The sequence below is a fragment of the Mastacembelus armatus genome, chromosome 1 (assembly GCF_900324485.2).
Source record: "Mastacembelus armatus chromosome 1, fMasArm1.2, whole genome shotgun sequence".
Classification (NCBI taxonomy): domain Eukaryota; kingdom Metazoa; phylum Chordata; class Actinopteri; order Synbranchiformes; family Mastacembelidae; genus Mastacembelus; species Mastacembelus armatus.
This window is the reverse complement of record NC_046633.1, coordinates 6,883,726-6,901,367: the sequence shown is the minus strand read 5'-3', so window position 1 is coordinate 6,901,367 and position 17,642 is coordinate 6,883,726. Positions and strand designations below refer to the sequence as shown.

Here is a 17,642-nt window from a genome sequence, read left to right as displayed (position 1 = left end):
AAATCAAGCAGTCATACTGGATACAGTGAGAATGTATGTGAACTCAGTATGGTGCACAAGGTCATGTTAAGATAAAAATACCTAGGAGCCTTTTATGGATCATCTTTTGAGATGGGCCTGGCACTCAGCGAAATGATCTGTGTGCATTACTTGAACATTTTGACACTGTTCTTTCTATTGCATTGCTTAAAATTTTCAGATTTTTTTTCTTCACAGTTTACTGTTATGAATGTAGTGATGGGACGTCACTGCATGCAGTCACATTTTTAAAATAAATACACCTGGAAATTCATCAGTTTGAAGTTTTGTTGAAGTCCAAGAAAGTTGTTCAGTGATAATTGGAAGGGTACCTTTAAGCAATTATTGGATTAGGTTTAATTTGATACTCTAATGACAACAATTTAAATAATTATTCTGAAAAGGTTCCTCTCTTTAATGGATATGAAAATGCTTTTAGGACAACACTGTGAACCACTCAGCAAGCTTTCCTGAAGTGCGTGCCAAATAACAGAGATGCCATATCCATCCAGGCATTCTGTAACACACTTTTTAGTGCATCCTCTAAATAAATCTTGTCCTCCTCCCTTGACCAGCCAAGAATAAAAAAGGGAGCACACACACCGAAGGGTGTAATGATAGAAACAAACAGCAATCTTTTTATACTCCCACATTTCACTCACATTCTTCTCATGGTGAAGAAACGTACTGTAAAACATCAAGATCTGTGGATTTAAAACAGCAACTTGTCATTTGTGATATAGAATTGTGATATAGAACATAAAACAAGAGAAATGAAATAAACAAAATCTTATCTCAAGCATTCATTAAACACAATGTGTTACATTTGTGCAGCTCAGACAGCTGTGATATACCTTTTATGAGCACCTAAAGTAAACAGAGAGAGTAGCTGGGCAGAGGCCAGGCCTTGCTGCCCAGGATCAACTTCATCCAGAGGACAGCTCATGATGACAGCAAGCACTAAAGACCTTATAATAGATGAGAAACAAAGCCCTGATATTTCCCACTCCTGTATCCTTAACTGTCACCCAGAGAGATGACTGGATTTGCTTTCTTTCCTCTCCGTGCAGATGTTACATCTGTCAGGATTTAGCTCTGTCCAAATCCAGATCCACTGACTTTTCCTCTAGCACCACCACGAGGTTGATATCTGTAGCTTGGAGGGGAATATTTTGAAAGCTACTGGACTGCAACGAAATACGGTTGTCCAACCTTTATAAATTTGCAACTTTTCTCATTCATGCGGGTTTTTGTAATAAGTTTCAGCTCACTTAGCTGTGTAGGCTGAGACTTCACTGATTTGTTTCACTTCCTCTTAGTTTTAGTTACAGCAACAGCTATTTTTGGAGAAAAGGATCTAAAAACCAAATGTACACTACACTCTAAACGATGAACACTTTCACTGAGTTGTTGCACTCATCAGTGGTAGAGAGTAAATTTGATTTTATTTTGGAAATATTATATAAATATATTTAGACCTGTCCGTGAGGTAATAAAGACTAAAAGCTTGGGTGTATAATTGAAAGAAAAGAAAACATATGAAAAAACAATCAATTTTAATTTAGCTGATTTAGTGTTGTTAAAAATAGCAAAAATATGACTTAATTAATTTAAATAATTATAACATTCCAACGTTAGTGTGTTGACAGAAGCTTTATTGGATCTTTTCACTTTCAGAAAGTGACAGTTCTCTTGCTCATTCTTCAGCTTCTGAGCGTGTCCACTCTTTTATCACTCACAGCCATTCATGAATAGCTGCTGCCAGCTGTGCTGAATACTTGTAGATGAGTATCACTGTCAATGTGTGTGCATGTGTGTGTGTGTGCATGTACCCGGAGACAATATGATTCAGTGAATGTGTACATTTTAGCAGCTGCAGGAGAATAATGACTGAATACAGTTAAAACACAGTCACATATTCTATATCACTCTAATTAAATGATCAAGTAAACATGAAAAACATATCTGTGTATTGAGCATTTCAAACATGTTTTATGTCTTTTGGAAATGAACTATGGACCTAGCCTGTTCAGCAACAATGGCAGAGAGACGGTTACGAGATGCAACAAAGGTCCTTGTCCAACTTCAGACCAGTGACATTATCTGACGTGACATGTTTTCATTTACGGTACTTAAATGATATAAATGCTATGAACTGCAAAAAAACCTTGCACATCTAATCACTGTAAGCTATTTCAAACTTTTAACCAACAACATAATTAGTGATTTTTGTGTTTTGTGTGTGTGTGTGTGTGTGTGCGTGTGTGTGTGTGTGTATGTGTGTGCTTTTATGCACTTGTGTTTCCAGTTGTGTAGTGTTTGTCTTTGCTCCTTTCATGCTTTATACAAAAGAGATGTCAGTCTTACTGAGGCTATCTGATTAAACAAACCTTATGAAGATGTAAAGGCCCAACAGTACAATGTGTGAAGCAGCTCAGGAAAGAATCTCTGACAGATTATATAAATACAGGCTTTGACATCAGAGCGGTGGCTCACCCTGGATAAACTCCTTGTTTTCTTAGAATAGCTGACGAAAACTGCCCCTGCATTCTCTTTGCTCTCGCACTAGCTCCTAGCATCCTAATCATCTGGCCTGTTGTAAATATACACAGTGTATAAATAGAGGATACTGAGACCAAAGACATTTGGCTCCAGTTTGAAGGAGGAAGAAGTTTGCGTTCAGCTGCACTGGATGGTTGGGTGCAGGGTGTCCATGACTGCGGTCAGGTTTGAGGGGGTACGTGCACAAATTTTAGAACCGCTCCTGCCGTCACTGCCGCACCGGAGGCTCAGTGCAACATTTCATCTGTTATGGTGGATTAGAGCATCCGGTGGTCAGATTGATATAGGCCGGTGCTATCACTTGTCTTTAAAAAAGAGTGGAAGCCCATGGAAACAGTCTGGATATAGCAGCTGGAGCAGACCCAAACACCGGGCAACCCATCACTATAGATAGAAATTTAAAAAATATTATATTCCTTATGAAATTAAACATAAATCATATATATATATATATATAGGCTGTTTCTTTGGTGATGAGCTAAAACACAAAGATATCATACATAACATCATAAAACATCTTATTTTTCCTCTATTCAAGTCCCTGTTTAAGGTGTAAGGACATAACCGATAATGACACAACTACATTTTCCCAATGATAATAAATGGAATATGTGCAGTACAGTGTCAGGAGATTCCTGTCTTTTAATGCTGTCACTTTGAACTAAACATGTTTGCACCTGGAGCTCATGGCACTTATAGCAAAACAACTCAGGAGCAGTGTAAAGCTGGTTAAAGTTTGCAGCGGAGATACAGTATGATGGACAAAACTGATTCAAATGATCATAAAAAACTATAACTATGGTAGATTGTATAAAAACCAGGTGGGTCAAAGTTTGGATATTTTTATTTAATACATTAAGATGTCAACAAAGCAATTTTCTAGCATAACGGATGAATAATAAGAATATTGAAAGCAAAATGCATGCATCTATGAAAATAACATCCCAAACCAATAGTAGAACAGTGATTTAAATCTGACAAGTCTATACTGTTTATTTACCGTATATATTACTCATCTTATTATAGTTTACAAATATATACCAGAATACTGGAAAACAAACCCTTGTGCAGGGTAAAGATCATGTAAATAGGCAGCAAATAGTGACTTATAATACTTGTACTAAAGTACATTATTTATTGTTTATTTATCAATAAACTGATTCATTATAATTTTAAAATAATTTAAGTTTATATCTTGGAAGAGTGTACTCAAAATGTTAACATTCAGTCTATAAATCCAGTAAATCTTAAATGTTTCTCAAACAACTTTCAGTATATACAAAAATTCACTTAAACCTGTACAAAGCTGAGCTCAGGTGATATTCTGCTTTGAAAAAGCTGCTGTTTTTGTTACAAGAGGTTAGTCTCCAAAGGAAAGCAACAACCGACTAGATTTCACACAGTTTCCATCGTGGTCATGACTTGGCTCTTTTCTTCAGTCTGAAAGAGAGAAGAAAGAGGCACAAAACAATGAGAACAAAGTGTCATGTGTCTCAGAATCACCTACTTTTTTACTCATGTACCTTCTGCTTTGGCCAAGTTTATATAGCCTTTGCCATGACCTTTAACCTTTAGAGAGAAACATCTGTTTAAGGGAAGGAATTGCTGACATAATCCTGCTCCACATCTGTTGGTGTGATTTACGATTAACCAATAACAACCAGTGTCGGCCTTAGGGCGATGGTACAGAAGCACTTTGGATCATCCAAATATTTGTCTTGTAAATAAAGATGTAATTGTCTTAGTGCAGCCATGTGTCTGTCTGTGGGCCATGTTTAGAGCCCACACATGTATTGCTCTTGATAATCAGTCAAACCCGTTCATATCTGTCAAAGAGCCATTTTGTTCTCGCAGCCTATGATTTTAGATTTGACCTGAGTTAATCTCAACTTCATCCAACATAAAAGCGTTTGGTTTTAGACCGAGAAGTGTGACTGCTGAGGCTCAGGTTGCAGGTAGGCCTTCACACTGATTTAAGTCTATACTGAGCTATACTGAGTTTAGCCACAGGGATAGATAGGGATCTGTAGAGACCAGGTTGCCATTATAGTGAAACCTGACTGCTGAAAGACTGGCATTCCAAGGGGGATTTAGTAGCATGGAAGAATATGCTCAACTGAATCCCATGCAAGGAATTCCATGAAAAGAAATGAAATCTTCTGAACATATTATATATATTATACTGACTCAGAATTGATTTCAGAATTTAGTCAGAAGTAGTCAGGTTCAAGTTTGTATTAGTGTTATAAATATGTTCAGGTTTAAATTTAGGTTTAGGAGTCATGCCTGCTGGTGTAATATAGTTTGGAATATTCTTCCTGCTTCATGTTCAGGTTTCAAAACAATTCTTGGTTGCTTTGACGTTAATATTTAAACACTGTCCACACCTCAACTCACATCATATGAAAGGAAACTCAAGGTTTAATGTTTTTAGGAACTTTTACTTAGCATAATCTGAAATTGCACCTGAACTCGCTTGTGTGTGAATGATGAGAGACAGAGATGTAATAAAGCCATGGTGTGATTTTGACAGTTTGACACTGCCCAAGGAATGTGGGGCCAGAGGCGATAACAGCAGGTGAATGAACATCCATCTGTCAGCAGGACTCCTGATCACAGCAGCTCTGCCAACTGCACAAAGCCAGGCCAGGAATGTCTAAACCAGGCTGGAGAGGACAACAGGAGACAAACCTGCCCCTACAACTGCAGACCTCACGGGATTTTCATTGTGGGGGATTCAGTGTTCACAGATATGGTCAGCTGCATTGGGATTTTGGCAGTGGTCATAAAAGATAGTTGTGCTCATCTTTTTAGAGGTTCACTTTCTCCCCAGGGCAGCAACCTGCCCGTAATATTGGTCAGTCACCTCCCTTATGCCATTGCACTCAGCACACTCCCACCTCCATGTTGCTCTGGGTGACTGTGCAGGCACTGTGATAGTCCTGGCCAGGTCAATGCCAAATATACTAGACCCCATTCAATACTCACACAATTACTTTGTTTTCAGCTGACCAATAACCTGCTGCCAATATTCAGGCTTCTTTTCATGTTCTCTGGCAAAAATGAATCTTGCAGCTTTGTGAGCAATGTTTCTTCAATGAGTTCATATCAGTCTCGACGACTTCAGCTCAGTCACTGAAGCAGAATAATCCTTGTGCTAAATTAGAAACATACAGTCATTACAAAATCCTACCCCCCGGGGTAACCAGCAACATAAACTATACTTTAAATCCCTGTACGCCGACACTCACAATTTCTAAATTACAGAAAGTTGTCATTAAGTTTATGAACTGGCAGCTCCTGCCTCTTTACAAGACAAGCTGCAAAAAGAAGAAAGCATTAGAAACTAGCAGTAGATGTCAGAGGTGTGATTGTTCACAATTAAGATAAAGGTTGGTTGCAGGATGGTGTGAAGTGAAACATGCACTACTCAGTTAAGTGCTATAAATGTTTTGTGGGCCAGCTGCCAAAATGGCCCTGAGCTTGAACATCTCTTAAAATGAAAGCATGTAGGTAAGGGCATTGGAAATTAGAAGTGAGAAGACCATTTACTTAAACATCTGACTTGTGTGATTCCCACAGCAGGTTAGAAATCAAATTAAAGACAAAATGTATATTTATATTTGTATTAACAAAATTACTTCCTTGTATAAAATAATAAAAATGAGGCATATGCTGAAGAAAGAAAATTTTACTAAGTGACATGAGAGTCAGCTAATAAGCAGTTTCTCATGTTTCCCTCTATGTGTCTTACAAAGATATTTTCATTATTTTCAGGTGGTCTTTCCTGGATTGTATCCTAGTTTGATCTTTACATCACAGCAGCTGCTGCACATCCAATACTGCAGAGACTTGCTCAGTGACAGGCAAAAATGTGAGAGAGTTGACTCTGACATCGAGGCAACATTATTCTCCTGCAAGTCACTGTGTAGCCTTCAATTAGGACTGTCTGACCTATGACCTTTGGAAAGGACTTAAAACCAGAACCTCTGGAGGTCAGGAACCAGTGAAGGAAGAGAACACACCCTATGGTTTTGATGGAGCGCTTTGACACAGGAAGCCAATGTGAGGTTAAATAGGGTGTGCATCCAGACAAAAGAAAGATGTCAATCTGTTGTACATGTGTAATGATATCAACCTAAAGTTCTGCACTGGTTTCATTGTAAAGAAGCTCAAGTTCACCTCATTTGTTTTTGTATAAGTAGATTTTCTAAATGTGCACCACCTCATGTGGCTCAGCTTCAAAACAAAATTGCTTGGAAAACAATCAGCACGTCCCCTCACTTCATGTTTTTAGGTGCACAATTTCTATGATGACAGGGTGTTAAATAAAAAGGCACCTTCAACAGTCAAAGTTCAAACACCATTTTATAATGGCCCCTTTAACAAGTGGAAGTCCACAGTTAGTTCAACTTGTCTTTTGCTGCACTAAGTATAAGTTGCACTACCAACATCTCTATTTCTAAAAAAAGGGTCAAACTACAAGTTAAAATGACTAAAAGTCAGATATAAAATTGAAAAATAAATAAGTACATATATTTTTATGATGAAAACAAGACTGCAGGGATTTATTGTGAAATAATTCCCTACCTGTAAAACTGTAACATTTGTCATTTAGACAACAGTTAAAATAACTGTTGTCAGTCTTTATGCTTAAGCTAAACTTCCTGGATGCTGTTATCATTCCTGTATCAGCATGGCAATAATCTTCCATCCATCCATCATCTATACCTGCTTGTTCCTTAACCAGGGTCACAGGGATTTGCTGAGGCCTATCCCAGCTCTCTTTGGGTGAAAGGCAGGGGTACACCCTGGACAGGTCACCAGTCCATCACAGGGCCACATAGAGACAAACAACCTCATACACTCACACTCACTCCTATGGGCAATTTAGAGTCACCAATCAACCTGACATACATGTTTTTGGACAGTGGGAGGAAACCAGAGTACCTGGAGAAAACCCATGCGAGGACATGGAGAACATGGAAACCCCACACAGAAAGGCCCCTGACGGGTTGCGAACCCAGGCCCTTCTTGCTGTGAGGCAACAGTGCTAACCACTAAACCACCGTGGTGCCTTCTTATCTTAAAATTTAAAAAAAAAATGCTGACGCATTTCTTTAAGCACTTAGCTTTGACTTACATACAAGACATTTCAGGAAATGTTTTAATGGCTTTCATTTTGGATATCAGGGATTGTATTTACTTTAAAAAAAACTGATGTTGACATTGAATGGATCATTGCAGCAGAGTATATTTACAAAAGAGGCCACATTAGCAAAATAGCTTAGCAAAATAATCTATTGTCCAGTTGCTGACTTATCCTTGAGTCACTTTAATCCAGTCCTGACATTAGACTATCCAGGTCCCAGGTCCACTTAGTCTTTAGTTTAAGATAGAACATGTAAAGTACCAAAACCTTCACATTAAAAAAATTGATGAGACACAGTCATCAGCCTCAAAACTGCATGTTCAATGTATTCTGCAGACACAATCCTTTAATGATGCTCTTCTAATTGCTATTTTCACTTGACAATTGACAGTTTTAGTTTTCAGTTTCTGGGCCAAAACATGGTGGTTTGTGATGGGACATGCATGAAGAAAGGAAGCTCCCACCAGCTGTTTTCTTCTTGTAGTGTGAAGGAGTGTCAGTCTGCGTTTTCCGACAGTCCCTCCCTGCTGTAAAGCTGGCCAGGTGTAATGGCCTAGACTATACCACATCAAACCTCACAAGGAGGAAGTTTTCCCTCACTATTATTACTGAGATATAGATCTGACATTTACCACATACGCTACTGTCACCCTGCCCGCTAGACATCTGTCTTTACCCTATTTTTTGCTCTTTCTTACAGTTTCCTCTGCTGAAGCTGCACACAAAGTCTCATGAGAAATTAACTTCACACTTCATCCTCAGATCACTGACCCTCCTTATCTCTGTGACCTGTCTCTAAATCAGAAGAAGCTCCTTCCAGTAAGAGTCTCTGCAAATAAAACAAGCTGCTTCTAGCTAATTACTAGCTTCATTTATCTCACACAGTCAGACGCCTTCTTTCACTTGCTTCCTCCTCCTCCTCCTCCTCACTGTGTAGTCCCAGGCAGTACAGGCAGTTTCCTCCAACATTAACCATCAAACATGAAAGTCGACCTCTGACTGGAAGATAGTGCAGTGAAGTCTAATTATCCTGGTTCAGTTTATGACCTGTCAGCTCCCATCCATTATCCCCTGCTACAGAATGGTTGAACAACCTTTCAACTCCCGTTTCCAGCTTGCTCATCACTTCCCAACCAAACCAGGTGGGAATGGGCAAAGTGTTCACTGTTTCTTTTGTCTGCTGTTGTGTGTGTGTGTGTGTGTGTGTGTGTGTGTTGTTTTCATGGGAGCCACAGAGAGTGAAAAATTCATTTGTCTCATCAGACATTATCTTTTGCATACTGTTTCAAAATCATATAAAGACTCTCTCTGTGCTACTATTATATGTCATGCTACCAGGTACAGGTATTATTGGAGTCCACAAATCACTGAAGCAAAGATAAACAGATTATTGCACTTTTTTGTTGTTAAAAGGTAATTAAAGTCCAAAAATAATGCTAATTTAATTAATATAGTATTTTCTTTTTGTTTAAATTGTGCAATATATAGTAAATAAATAACATAAAACATAAAATATTAACTGTAACATAAACTATAACTACTGACTATAATATAACACTGAGAAAAGTCAATAGACCTTATTTACACTGTAGACACTGACATGTCAGGGAAGGAAGGAAAAGCATAGATGTATATAATAAAATTAACAATGACTTAATTCTACATAGGTGCTTCAGTTTTAGGGTCCTGGTTCATGTCTTTATTTCTGGGACATCTGAATAGGACACAGGCATCATTAATTTTGTTAATAAGAACTGTGCTTTTCATATGACAAAGTATATTTGGAAGCATATTTCAGTGAAAAGTTATCTATAGTGACTTCATTTATATTGATGCGACCAGGTATTTAGAGATAGACCTGGAGTTGACTGACTTTGCTGAATTGGAAATGCTTAGGATTTCCCAGGCTGATGTTTTTGTGGGAACAGAAATGATCCGTAACTGTTAACACAGATCTCTCGAGCGGTTAGCTTCCCAGATGTGAGCTTATCATCAGTTGTTAAGAGCAATGCGAATTCTTGGGGCCTCAGGCTCAGGCCCTAAATGTCCCTATGAAGATAGGAAGAGAAAGATAATGCAGGTGCAGATGTGGGCTTTACATGTGTTGATTAGACTGAGAGGACCCATGTTACTACTCACGTGAGAAGAACCTCATCTATCAGTGACAGACAGAGGACAGAGAGGACCGGAAAGTAAAAAAATGAAATCAGTCACAGTTTACACTTGGCAGAAATAGAGATTTTGATAGAAAATAAGTTTTGTGGTGCAATTTTTATAATTATTTAGAACATTTAGACCTATAGGGTCTAATAGTTCATTGCTGAAAAAACTTTGAACTCTCACTTTACAGTATTTTTACTTGGTCTTTATAAATAGATTGAGCTTTGTCAGTCAATGTCATTGCTTAAATGTGGAACTTCGATCATGTGATAATGATGCAGATGACAGTGTATCATGAGTTAGAAATATTTTTTTCTCAAAAAACTCAGTGTATCCTCTGATACAGTACTGTCTCTTACACTGAGGCTCAGTATGGTGTGTGTTCTTTTAAACTGCTGGACACCAGCTATCGGTGCGATTTACAATTTTGGATACAAGCACATTTTATAATTTTAGATTTAATGGTTATGACTGCTCTATTTTTAATATGTTAATTCAGGATGCAAATCTATAACACAGCAATCCCAGTGGTCGTATGTGGTCTATGTTTCCATGTGGGGGTTTTCCCTTTGCTAACACCTGAGCTGGCTGAGAAGTGCAGCAGCTGCAGATGAGTGTTCATCGTCTGTGGGCTTACCGAGTTTCCAAGGAACAGCACAGGGAAAGAGAAGTAATAATGTCAAACCGGACAGTCAAGGGGAACATCCCAGAATATGTTACCCAACTTCAACTCTGTTAAAACAAAAAAAGAAAGCAAGAGACTCACTGCAGGTGAGGAGTGCAAAGGTCACAGTGCAAGTCTATAATCTATACTAGCACAATACAGATATACAGGCATATGAGATATGTTCATTCAAAGAGTCTGATGATCATGTGATCATGTCTCTTCCTAGGTCAACTCTACTGAAAGAACTTGGAAGACAAGATTAAACCAGTCTTCTATGAAAAAATGTATTAATAGGTTTACTGAAATCCAATACTTTAGGAGGCAAAATTAACCAAATCAATCCGGTTTATTGTTAGTTGCCTGCATAATTCACTCTTTTTCATTACTATACCTCCAAAAGAATGAAAGAATCATTTTATGGCTGTTATTGATGCTGTAGGAAAATTAACTTCCAAGTACAGTGAAGATGGTGGACACAACATGATAGTAATAAATATTAAAATAGTATAAGTGACACCATGCACAGATGTAAGTTCTCTTTTTTTGTAAGTGGAAATGTGTTGAAATGTCCCAAGTTGCAGTAATGAATTCATGTCTCAAAGTGTGACTGTGAAATGTGAGCATCTCCCGTAATTAAAGGAGCGACTGAGTCTTTGGAAGAGACTTTCTTCTACAGACCTGTGGCTGTCAAGTCAGCATTGTTGCTGTTGTTGTCATTTGGCTCCTTCAGTGATTCCACTGACGTCTTGTTAGAGACTATGCCTTCATCATCAGTTTTCTCCTCCACAGGTGCAGGAGGAGGACTCTCCTCAACGACCACGGCCTCTTTGGGTTTGTCCTCAGAGCTGTCTGGAGATGGCGCCGGAGCTGCAGCCTCAGCTGTGAAGGATGAGAAAAAGAAACCACACACATAGCCTTTTATTTCTTAGCATAAATAAACTTAAATGAAAATAACATGTGGATAAAAAAAAAAATACAGAATGTGACTCATATTAGAATAATCTAGAAAACCCCCAACCTTCATGTCATACTGTTTAAATAAGGAAGTCAAACTGTTGCAATAAATTAATTGTGTAATGTTGGTGAGACATTTCTCCATCATTTCACATTGTATGTTTTGAACTGTTGCGGTTTTTCCTTCATTCCTTGAATTGACAACAACTGTATAAAACAAAACGTTTCCCTCTGGGATCAATAAATCAATCAGAATCTTAAATTTTGTTCGACATTACTGGTTTAATCTGTTCTTAGCTACCATAGCATGCCATTTTTTTTACTCATATAGCCTGAAGCGGGTTGAAGTGGGGGTCTTTTGTTTTGGGCAAAGGCATTCGAGGGGGTCATCATGTTGGTAATGACGCGACTGATTACTGACCAGTTCCTAATGAGCAACAGCTATGCAGCTGTTGGTGGTTGTGGGAAAGTAGGGCAGCCCCTTCATTATCTGACCCAGGATTAGATGGAGGGAAAGTGGAGATGAAGGGGGATGGATGGTGACCGTTTGCAACATAATTCTGCCAAGAGTAAGATGGCTCCTCAGGCGTCATTCCAACCTTCAAAGAATCATCACATCTGTCTGTTTTTATGGGAAATGACCTAACTCTTTATTACAGGAGAACCAGACTGTCATCTTCTTATTTCATCCATTAAATCTGGAAATGAGATTGGTAGATGGTACTCGTTGTTGTTATTGGTTAAAATGCAATATTTGAAGAGCTAGTTCAGCATTTTGGGAAATGCTGTAAGTACATGTGCTTTTTCCAAGAATTGGATAAGAAGACTGATGCTACTCTCAAGTCTATAAGACATTAGATTAGTTTAGCATGAGGACTAGAAAGAGGGGGAAGTCTGCTTCTCTCAGGGGTTAGAAATTCTGACTCCCAGCACCACTAAAGCTCAGTAATTAACACTTAGGGAACAATAGGTGGTTGCAGTGTCCTTTCAGAGTCCTATTGTCACTGTGAAGCAAACACATTCAGTATATATTTATACCAACATATATATGAGGAGTTGTGTGTGTGTTGGGTAATGCAACAACAGTTTGCAATTTTATATTTTATGTTTTATAAAACCTCTTAAAATATCACAGATCTTCCACTCACTGCGACTAGGCAGCATCTCTCTTCTGCTGTTTGAAATATGTCACAGCTCTAAGTGCTAAGAAACTCTTCCTCTGCGTATTTCATATGGTGGTTTAAATATGGGTAGGTGATTAAATATGGGTACTGATTTTGTTATTTTTCATTTACAGTTTGCCAGGCGGCTGGATGGTTTCTTCTCTTTTCAACTGAAACACTTGAGATAATCATCATCGGTCAAATCAGATGCTTCTTTTTGCCTTCAGGTTGAATCAAAACAGAAGCATCATTTAAAAATATAACTTCTAATCTGCTCTGATTGCTGAAATGTTTTATCAGCTCTTTTCCATGAGTGGGACGGACACATCTGTGAGGTGAGTGCTTTTCAAAGCGGTGATCAGCGGTGTCCGTTTTTGGGTATGGCTGTGGGCAGGTTCAGACATGGTTGTAGCTTTTATGTCTCAATGTGTGAGTGAAACAGGAATACATATTTTCACACGTTAAGTTTTATTTCCAAATATCTAGATCTGAACCTACTTATTTTTGGTATATCCTGCATATGAGTAGAAAGGCTTTGGTATTGTTTTGACTGCAATTTGAATTACACTTAATCCATACTTTATGGTAAACTGACAACATGCCTAACAACCCCTGCAGGTGATATTATTGCAAACTTTGCTTTCATTTCCATCAGGTGGTGGAGCTGTGTACTGCAGGCCATGCTTTAGTTTCTTATCCCCTCAAATTAAGGAACTGTTTGCACACATTTTCTGTCACAGATATTTCAAAATGTGCTTTGGAAGTCCGTAACTGAACTAAACTAATTTACACAAAACAGTCAGGGATAATTTCAGACTTCTTCCCATCAGCTGTGGTGGCAATCAATTTATAAACACAATCTGGATTTATATTGGACAAAGCTTTTTAACATTTTTGATTTGTATTTTGTCAAATCAATGTCCATACTGAAGATTTTGGTACTGATAAGGTTAATTTGCAAAATCTAGTATGCCTGCATGGATTCCAATGTGATAAACTACACCAGTACTGCACATTCACTTTAGCTGGTTTTGTTAAAGAGGAAAGAAAATGATTCACACATAATTATCTCACAAACCACTTTTAACTCAAAGCTTGATCTGCCACAGATGAGATATGTGTCATGTCCTCTTTGCAGCAATGACACTCAGATCCTATATAAGTAAAATTACAAATACTAGAGTATAAACACACTTTGTTCTAAGTAAAAGTTGCTGGACTTTTTTGAAGTATCAAAGGTAAAAGAGGTTATTAGGCAGAATGACACAACAATATATTTTATACTATTGAATTATTCTTCCTGATCCATTATTGTTTGTTCGTCAGTTTAATGTTGCAGCTGGTAAAGGCTGCAATGTGATGTACTTCAGATACTGCTAGGTAGTCTGTGAATTTCCCACTGGGGATCAATAAAGTTGTATGATTATACTTTATTTTGTTTAACTGACCTGATCCTGTAGAGTAACTAAAGCCATCAAATTAATGTAGTGCAGTGAAAAATACAATATTTGGGTCTGAAATGTGCAGTCAAAGTATCAGAAAATGGAAATACTCAAGTTAAGTACACATACCTCAATCAATCTAATGCATTTAAGTACAGTATTTGAGTAGATGTTACTTTCCTTACCTTTCTGCTCTTCCTGTACTTCGGGATTTGCCTCTGGTTCTTGTGATTCCTTTGTAGTAATTTCTGTACTTTCAAAAGTTTGCAGACCTGAAAAATGTACAGGTATGAGAATTTTTAATATTGGTGCGATGACAATACAACACCATATGTTTAAAATACTTCGTTAAAGAGAGATGTTCTCAGTAACATATTTGTTGATTATATGCGACTGTATTGGACTGACCGTTCTGAGAAACAGTATCAACAGTCAAATCAGGCTCCACGGTGCTGAGAGGGATGTTGGCTTCATCTGCTCGGGATGTGAAGTCAACAGAGTAACGCTGCAGGATGTGGGATTCAGAATACACACATATCAGTCCGACTTTTAAGGAATAAGTCAACATTTTGGAAAGTGAGAAGTTTGATAGTAATTAACGCTACATCTTGTGGAGGTAACAGTTCGTTTTTATAAAGAGGAGAACATTAGAGGGTATGATGTTTATAGCCTAAACAGACTAAATATAATAGCTAATATCTTCTATTCACCATGGAGAGGAGTTTTTAGTGACATTATCTTTGGTCAGAGCCATGGCACAAAGCTTCTGCTGGTTCCATAACAGTAAGTTATGATGAATTATTCTCGTTTGTCAATATACTCACCCTTCCTCTCTTCCGTGTGAAGTAGCAAGCAATGGCAAATACAACAGCTACAACAATGATCACGACTAGTATTATAATCCCTGAAGGAGGAAAGGGTTCATGTTTATAAAGAGAAAAACATGTTGTCCACACTGTCAAAAACAACATGACTCCAAACTAAGGCATAAATGAACTGTTTATGCTGATACTTACAGTTATGGACTCAAAAATACATTGTGGTATATATGTGGTATATATGATATAATTGAGTTGCACTGGTGCATATTCACAGCATGTCACTCACCAGTGGTGTCACCTTTTTGTGGCTGTCTGGCAGTGGTGTCTGTAACAAATACAATAAAACTTTATTTTTTAATGAGGAAAAGCTTGCATCCAACAGTGCCAACAGAATATGAAGTTTGGGCCCAGTATAAACCTCATCAAATGTCACCTTCTAGTCACAGACAGGAGAGCTAATTAAGCTTCAATACATTATTAATTTTTCTGGGTTAAAGCAGCATTAACAGATGCTTTGGTTACCTGGGGGAAGAGGAACAAACTGAAAGCACAACAATGACTAGTGTGTTAGCAATATTTGTTCATTTTCAGTTGTGTTTCCTGGTGACTGTAAGTAACTGTTCACTTTCCTTTTTTTCTACCGATTCCTTAGGAAAAAATCTTTGCTTATCTTCCATCCATCCATCATCTATACCTGCTTGTTCCTATTTAGGGTCACAGGGATCTGCTGGAGCCTATCCCAGCTCTCTTTGGGTGAAAGGCAGGGATACACCCTGGACAGGTCACAGGCAGCCACAAACAATCCCAACTCACGTTTGTTCTTGTCTGTATAGGTAGCAGGTGTGTTTTTAGATGGAACAATGGGTTTTTGTGTGGTCACTGACACAGTGGTCCGGGGGGGCGTGACATCGCTTCCTTTGCCACCATCTGAATCAGAGAAGCAGTTATTCCACACAGTCACAACCATGATCACAGAACACATCCATGAATGGGTTGGTTCAACTGTTCTGACAGATTATTTTTTTCTTTGAAGAATTCAACATTTATGGGTATGTATATGAATTAGGCAATAAACAGTTCAGATAGCAGCTCTCACCTCTTTGCTTTGTTGTTGAGGGCTCGATGCTGCTGTTGGTGTCAGTAATATCCATGTTAATGGAGGTATTGCTGTTGGTGCCAGTAATATCCAAGTTAATGGAGGTACTGGAGATAGTGCTGATTGTGTCGGAGCTTTTGGAAGCAGCATTGAGGTCACTGTTCAACCCCTGTGAAGCGGTGGACTGCACACTGCTTATTGTTGTTTCCTCTGCTACGGCAGAGGCCACAATCAAACCTGTGAAAAAGAAAACAGCCTTTATAACACTTGAAATTATTTTTAGAATATGTCTTTAGATTCAACTAATGTGACTGTTAAGTAATAAAGGAGTTTTCCTAAACCAGCAAGAGAGCGAGTAATGTAAGCAACACAGGCCAAGGTGTGGCCCTGTTTGCCTAATAATGTTCTTCTCATTTGACTTGTTTTCCAGAGAAGTAGATATCCATCTTACTTCAGCTTTTCATTAATACATTTTTTGTTCCTATAAATGTTTTAATCCACTATTATTAGTATGCAAATCCAGACAAAATATTTGAATTGCAAGGTTTTCAGTGAAAAACAAGACTTTTATAATGACAATAAAAAAATAACACTTAGATATACAGTAAATGATTAATACACTGCAGTGAAGTTCATTTAAAATAAAAGATATATGGAGCCTTACCCAGGATGAATAAGGAAGAGCTGATTGAAGGCATTGTAAATTCAATTGATGGCAGCTTCAGGTTAAAAAAAGCTACACAGTTTAGACTTTCTTCCCCCAAGGTGATGCTTTCATATGCAAGTTCTCTTTCTGGATACTTCACTGTGTTGCTCGCAAAGAAAAGAGGACCAATGACTCTGACCACAGCAGGTTGCACAGTGTTGCTCAAATGGTGTGTTGCTTCAGACTCTCCTCTGACTGCAGAACAAGATGAGTGGCAAACATTTTTTTATTGGTTAGTGAACAAGTTGGCATATTGTGCCTGTGAGAAAAAAAACATTTTTGTCAATTTATGTATTTAATTCATTTCCTTCAAGCAACATAAAATGATAAAGCCATAACTTCTTGAGAAGGAAAATATGTTACTTGGTGCAACTTTTTCTGTGTTGCCAGTTCTTTTTTCTGCTCACTAGATGTCAGTGTGACTAAGGAAAAAGACGTCAGACAGTCATATGACATTTGCCCCATTTTCTTGCTCAAGGTCCAACTCTAATGTTAACTAAACTTGTTTCCTGACTGATATGCTGTAAAATAAATTAGACACAATATTCAAAATATAGGAATCATGTATTGCAGATTCTTTTAAATTATAACTATTAATAATAATATTTTTGAGGCAAAAAAGGGCATCAGGTTTTGTTGTGCGGTGGCTGAAGAAGATAACAACTAGGTGATCAGCCAAATTGTCAATTTATTATATGTTATTTTGAAAAGTGATAAATAATTGTATTCATTTATCAAGCAAAAGGAAAGATTTGTTGATCGCGGGTTATCGAACATGTCTTCTTTGGTGTGTTTGAATATCTGTATGTTTTAGACTGTTGTTTACATAAAAGAGAACATTTGAAAACACCTGTTTGGGATCTGGGAAACCATAAAAAAGATATGTTGAGAAAACAGATAT

General features: G+C 37.9%; 1 protein-coding gene across 2 annotated transcripts; it reads right to left on the bottom strand.

Moving 5' to 3' along the window:
- Positions 1-3,406: 3,406 nt before the first annotated feature.
- Positions 3,407-16,902, bottom strand: LOC113127967 (uncharacterized protein C11orf24). Of its 2 annotated transcripts, XR_003295490.1 has the most exons (11): positions 16,700-16,902; positions 16,036-16,272; positions 15,753-15,866; positions 15,226-15,264; positions 14,943-15,022; positions 14,527-14,623; positions 14,304-14,390; positions 11,238-11,438; positions 10,530-10,624; positions 9,872-9,887; positions 3,407-4,020 (listed from the first exon to the last, which is right to left on the bottom strand). XR_003295490.1 is itself a non-coding variant. In XM_026302937.1 (10 exons), the coding sequence occupies exons 1-9, from the start codon at positions 16,731-16,733 to the stop codon at positions 10,572-10,574; spliced, it is 942 nt and encodes a 313-aa protein (XP_026158722.1). In that variant the 5' UTR covers positions 16,734-16,902; the 3' UTR covers positions 3,407-4,020; positions 10,530-10,571. The 2 variants fall into 2 exon arrangements, 1 of the variants encoding a protein (XP_026158722.1); XM_026302937.1 differs by lacking the exon at positions 9,872-9,887.
- Positions 16,903-17,642: the final 740 nt, after the last annotated feature.

What these genes read in the sequence shown, in the direction of transcription:
- LOC113127967 (XM_026302937.1), bottom strand. Translation starts at nt 16,733, where the DNA reads ATGCCTTCAATCAGCTCTTCCTTATTCATCCTGG. An exon ending in CTCTTCCTTATTCATCCTGG is followed by an intron (nt 16,273 to 16,699) that starts GTAAGGCTCCAT and finishes TCTTTTTCACAG; the next exon opens with GTTTGATTGTGGCCTCTGCC. An exon ending in TCACACGGAAGAGAGGAAGG is followed by an intron (nt 14,624 to 14,942) that starts GTGAGTATATTG and finishes CACATCCTGCAG; the next exon opens with CGTTACTCTGTTGACTTCAC.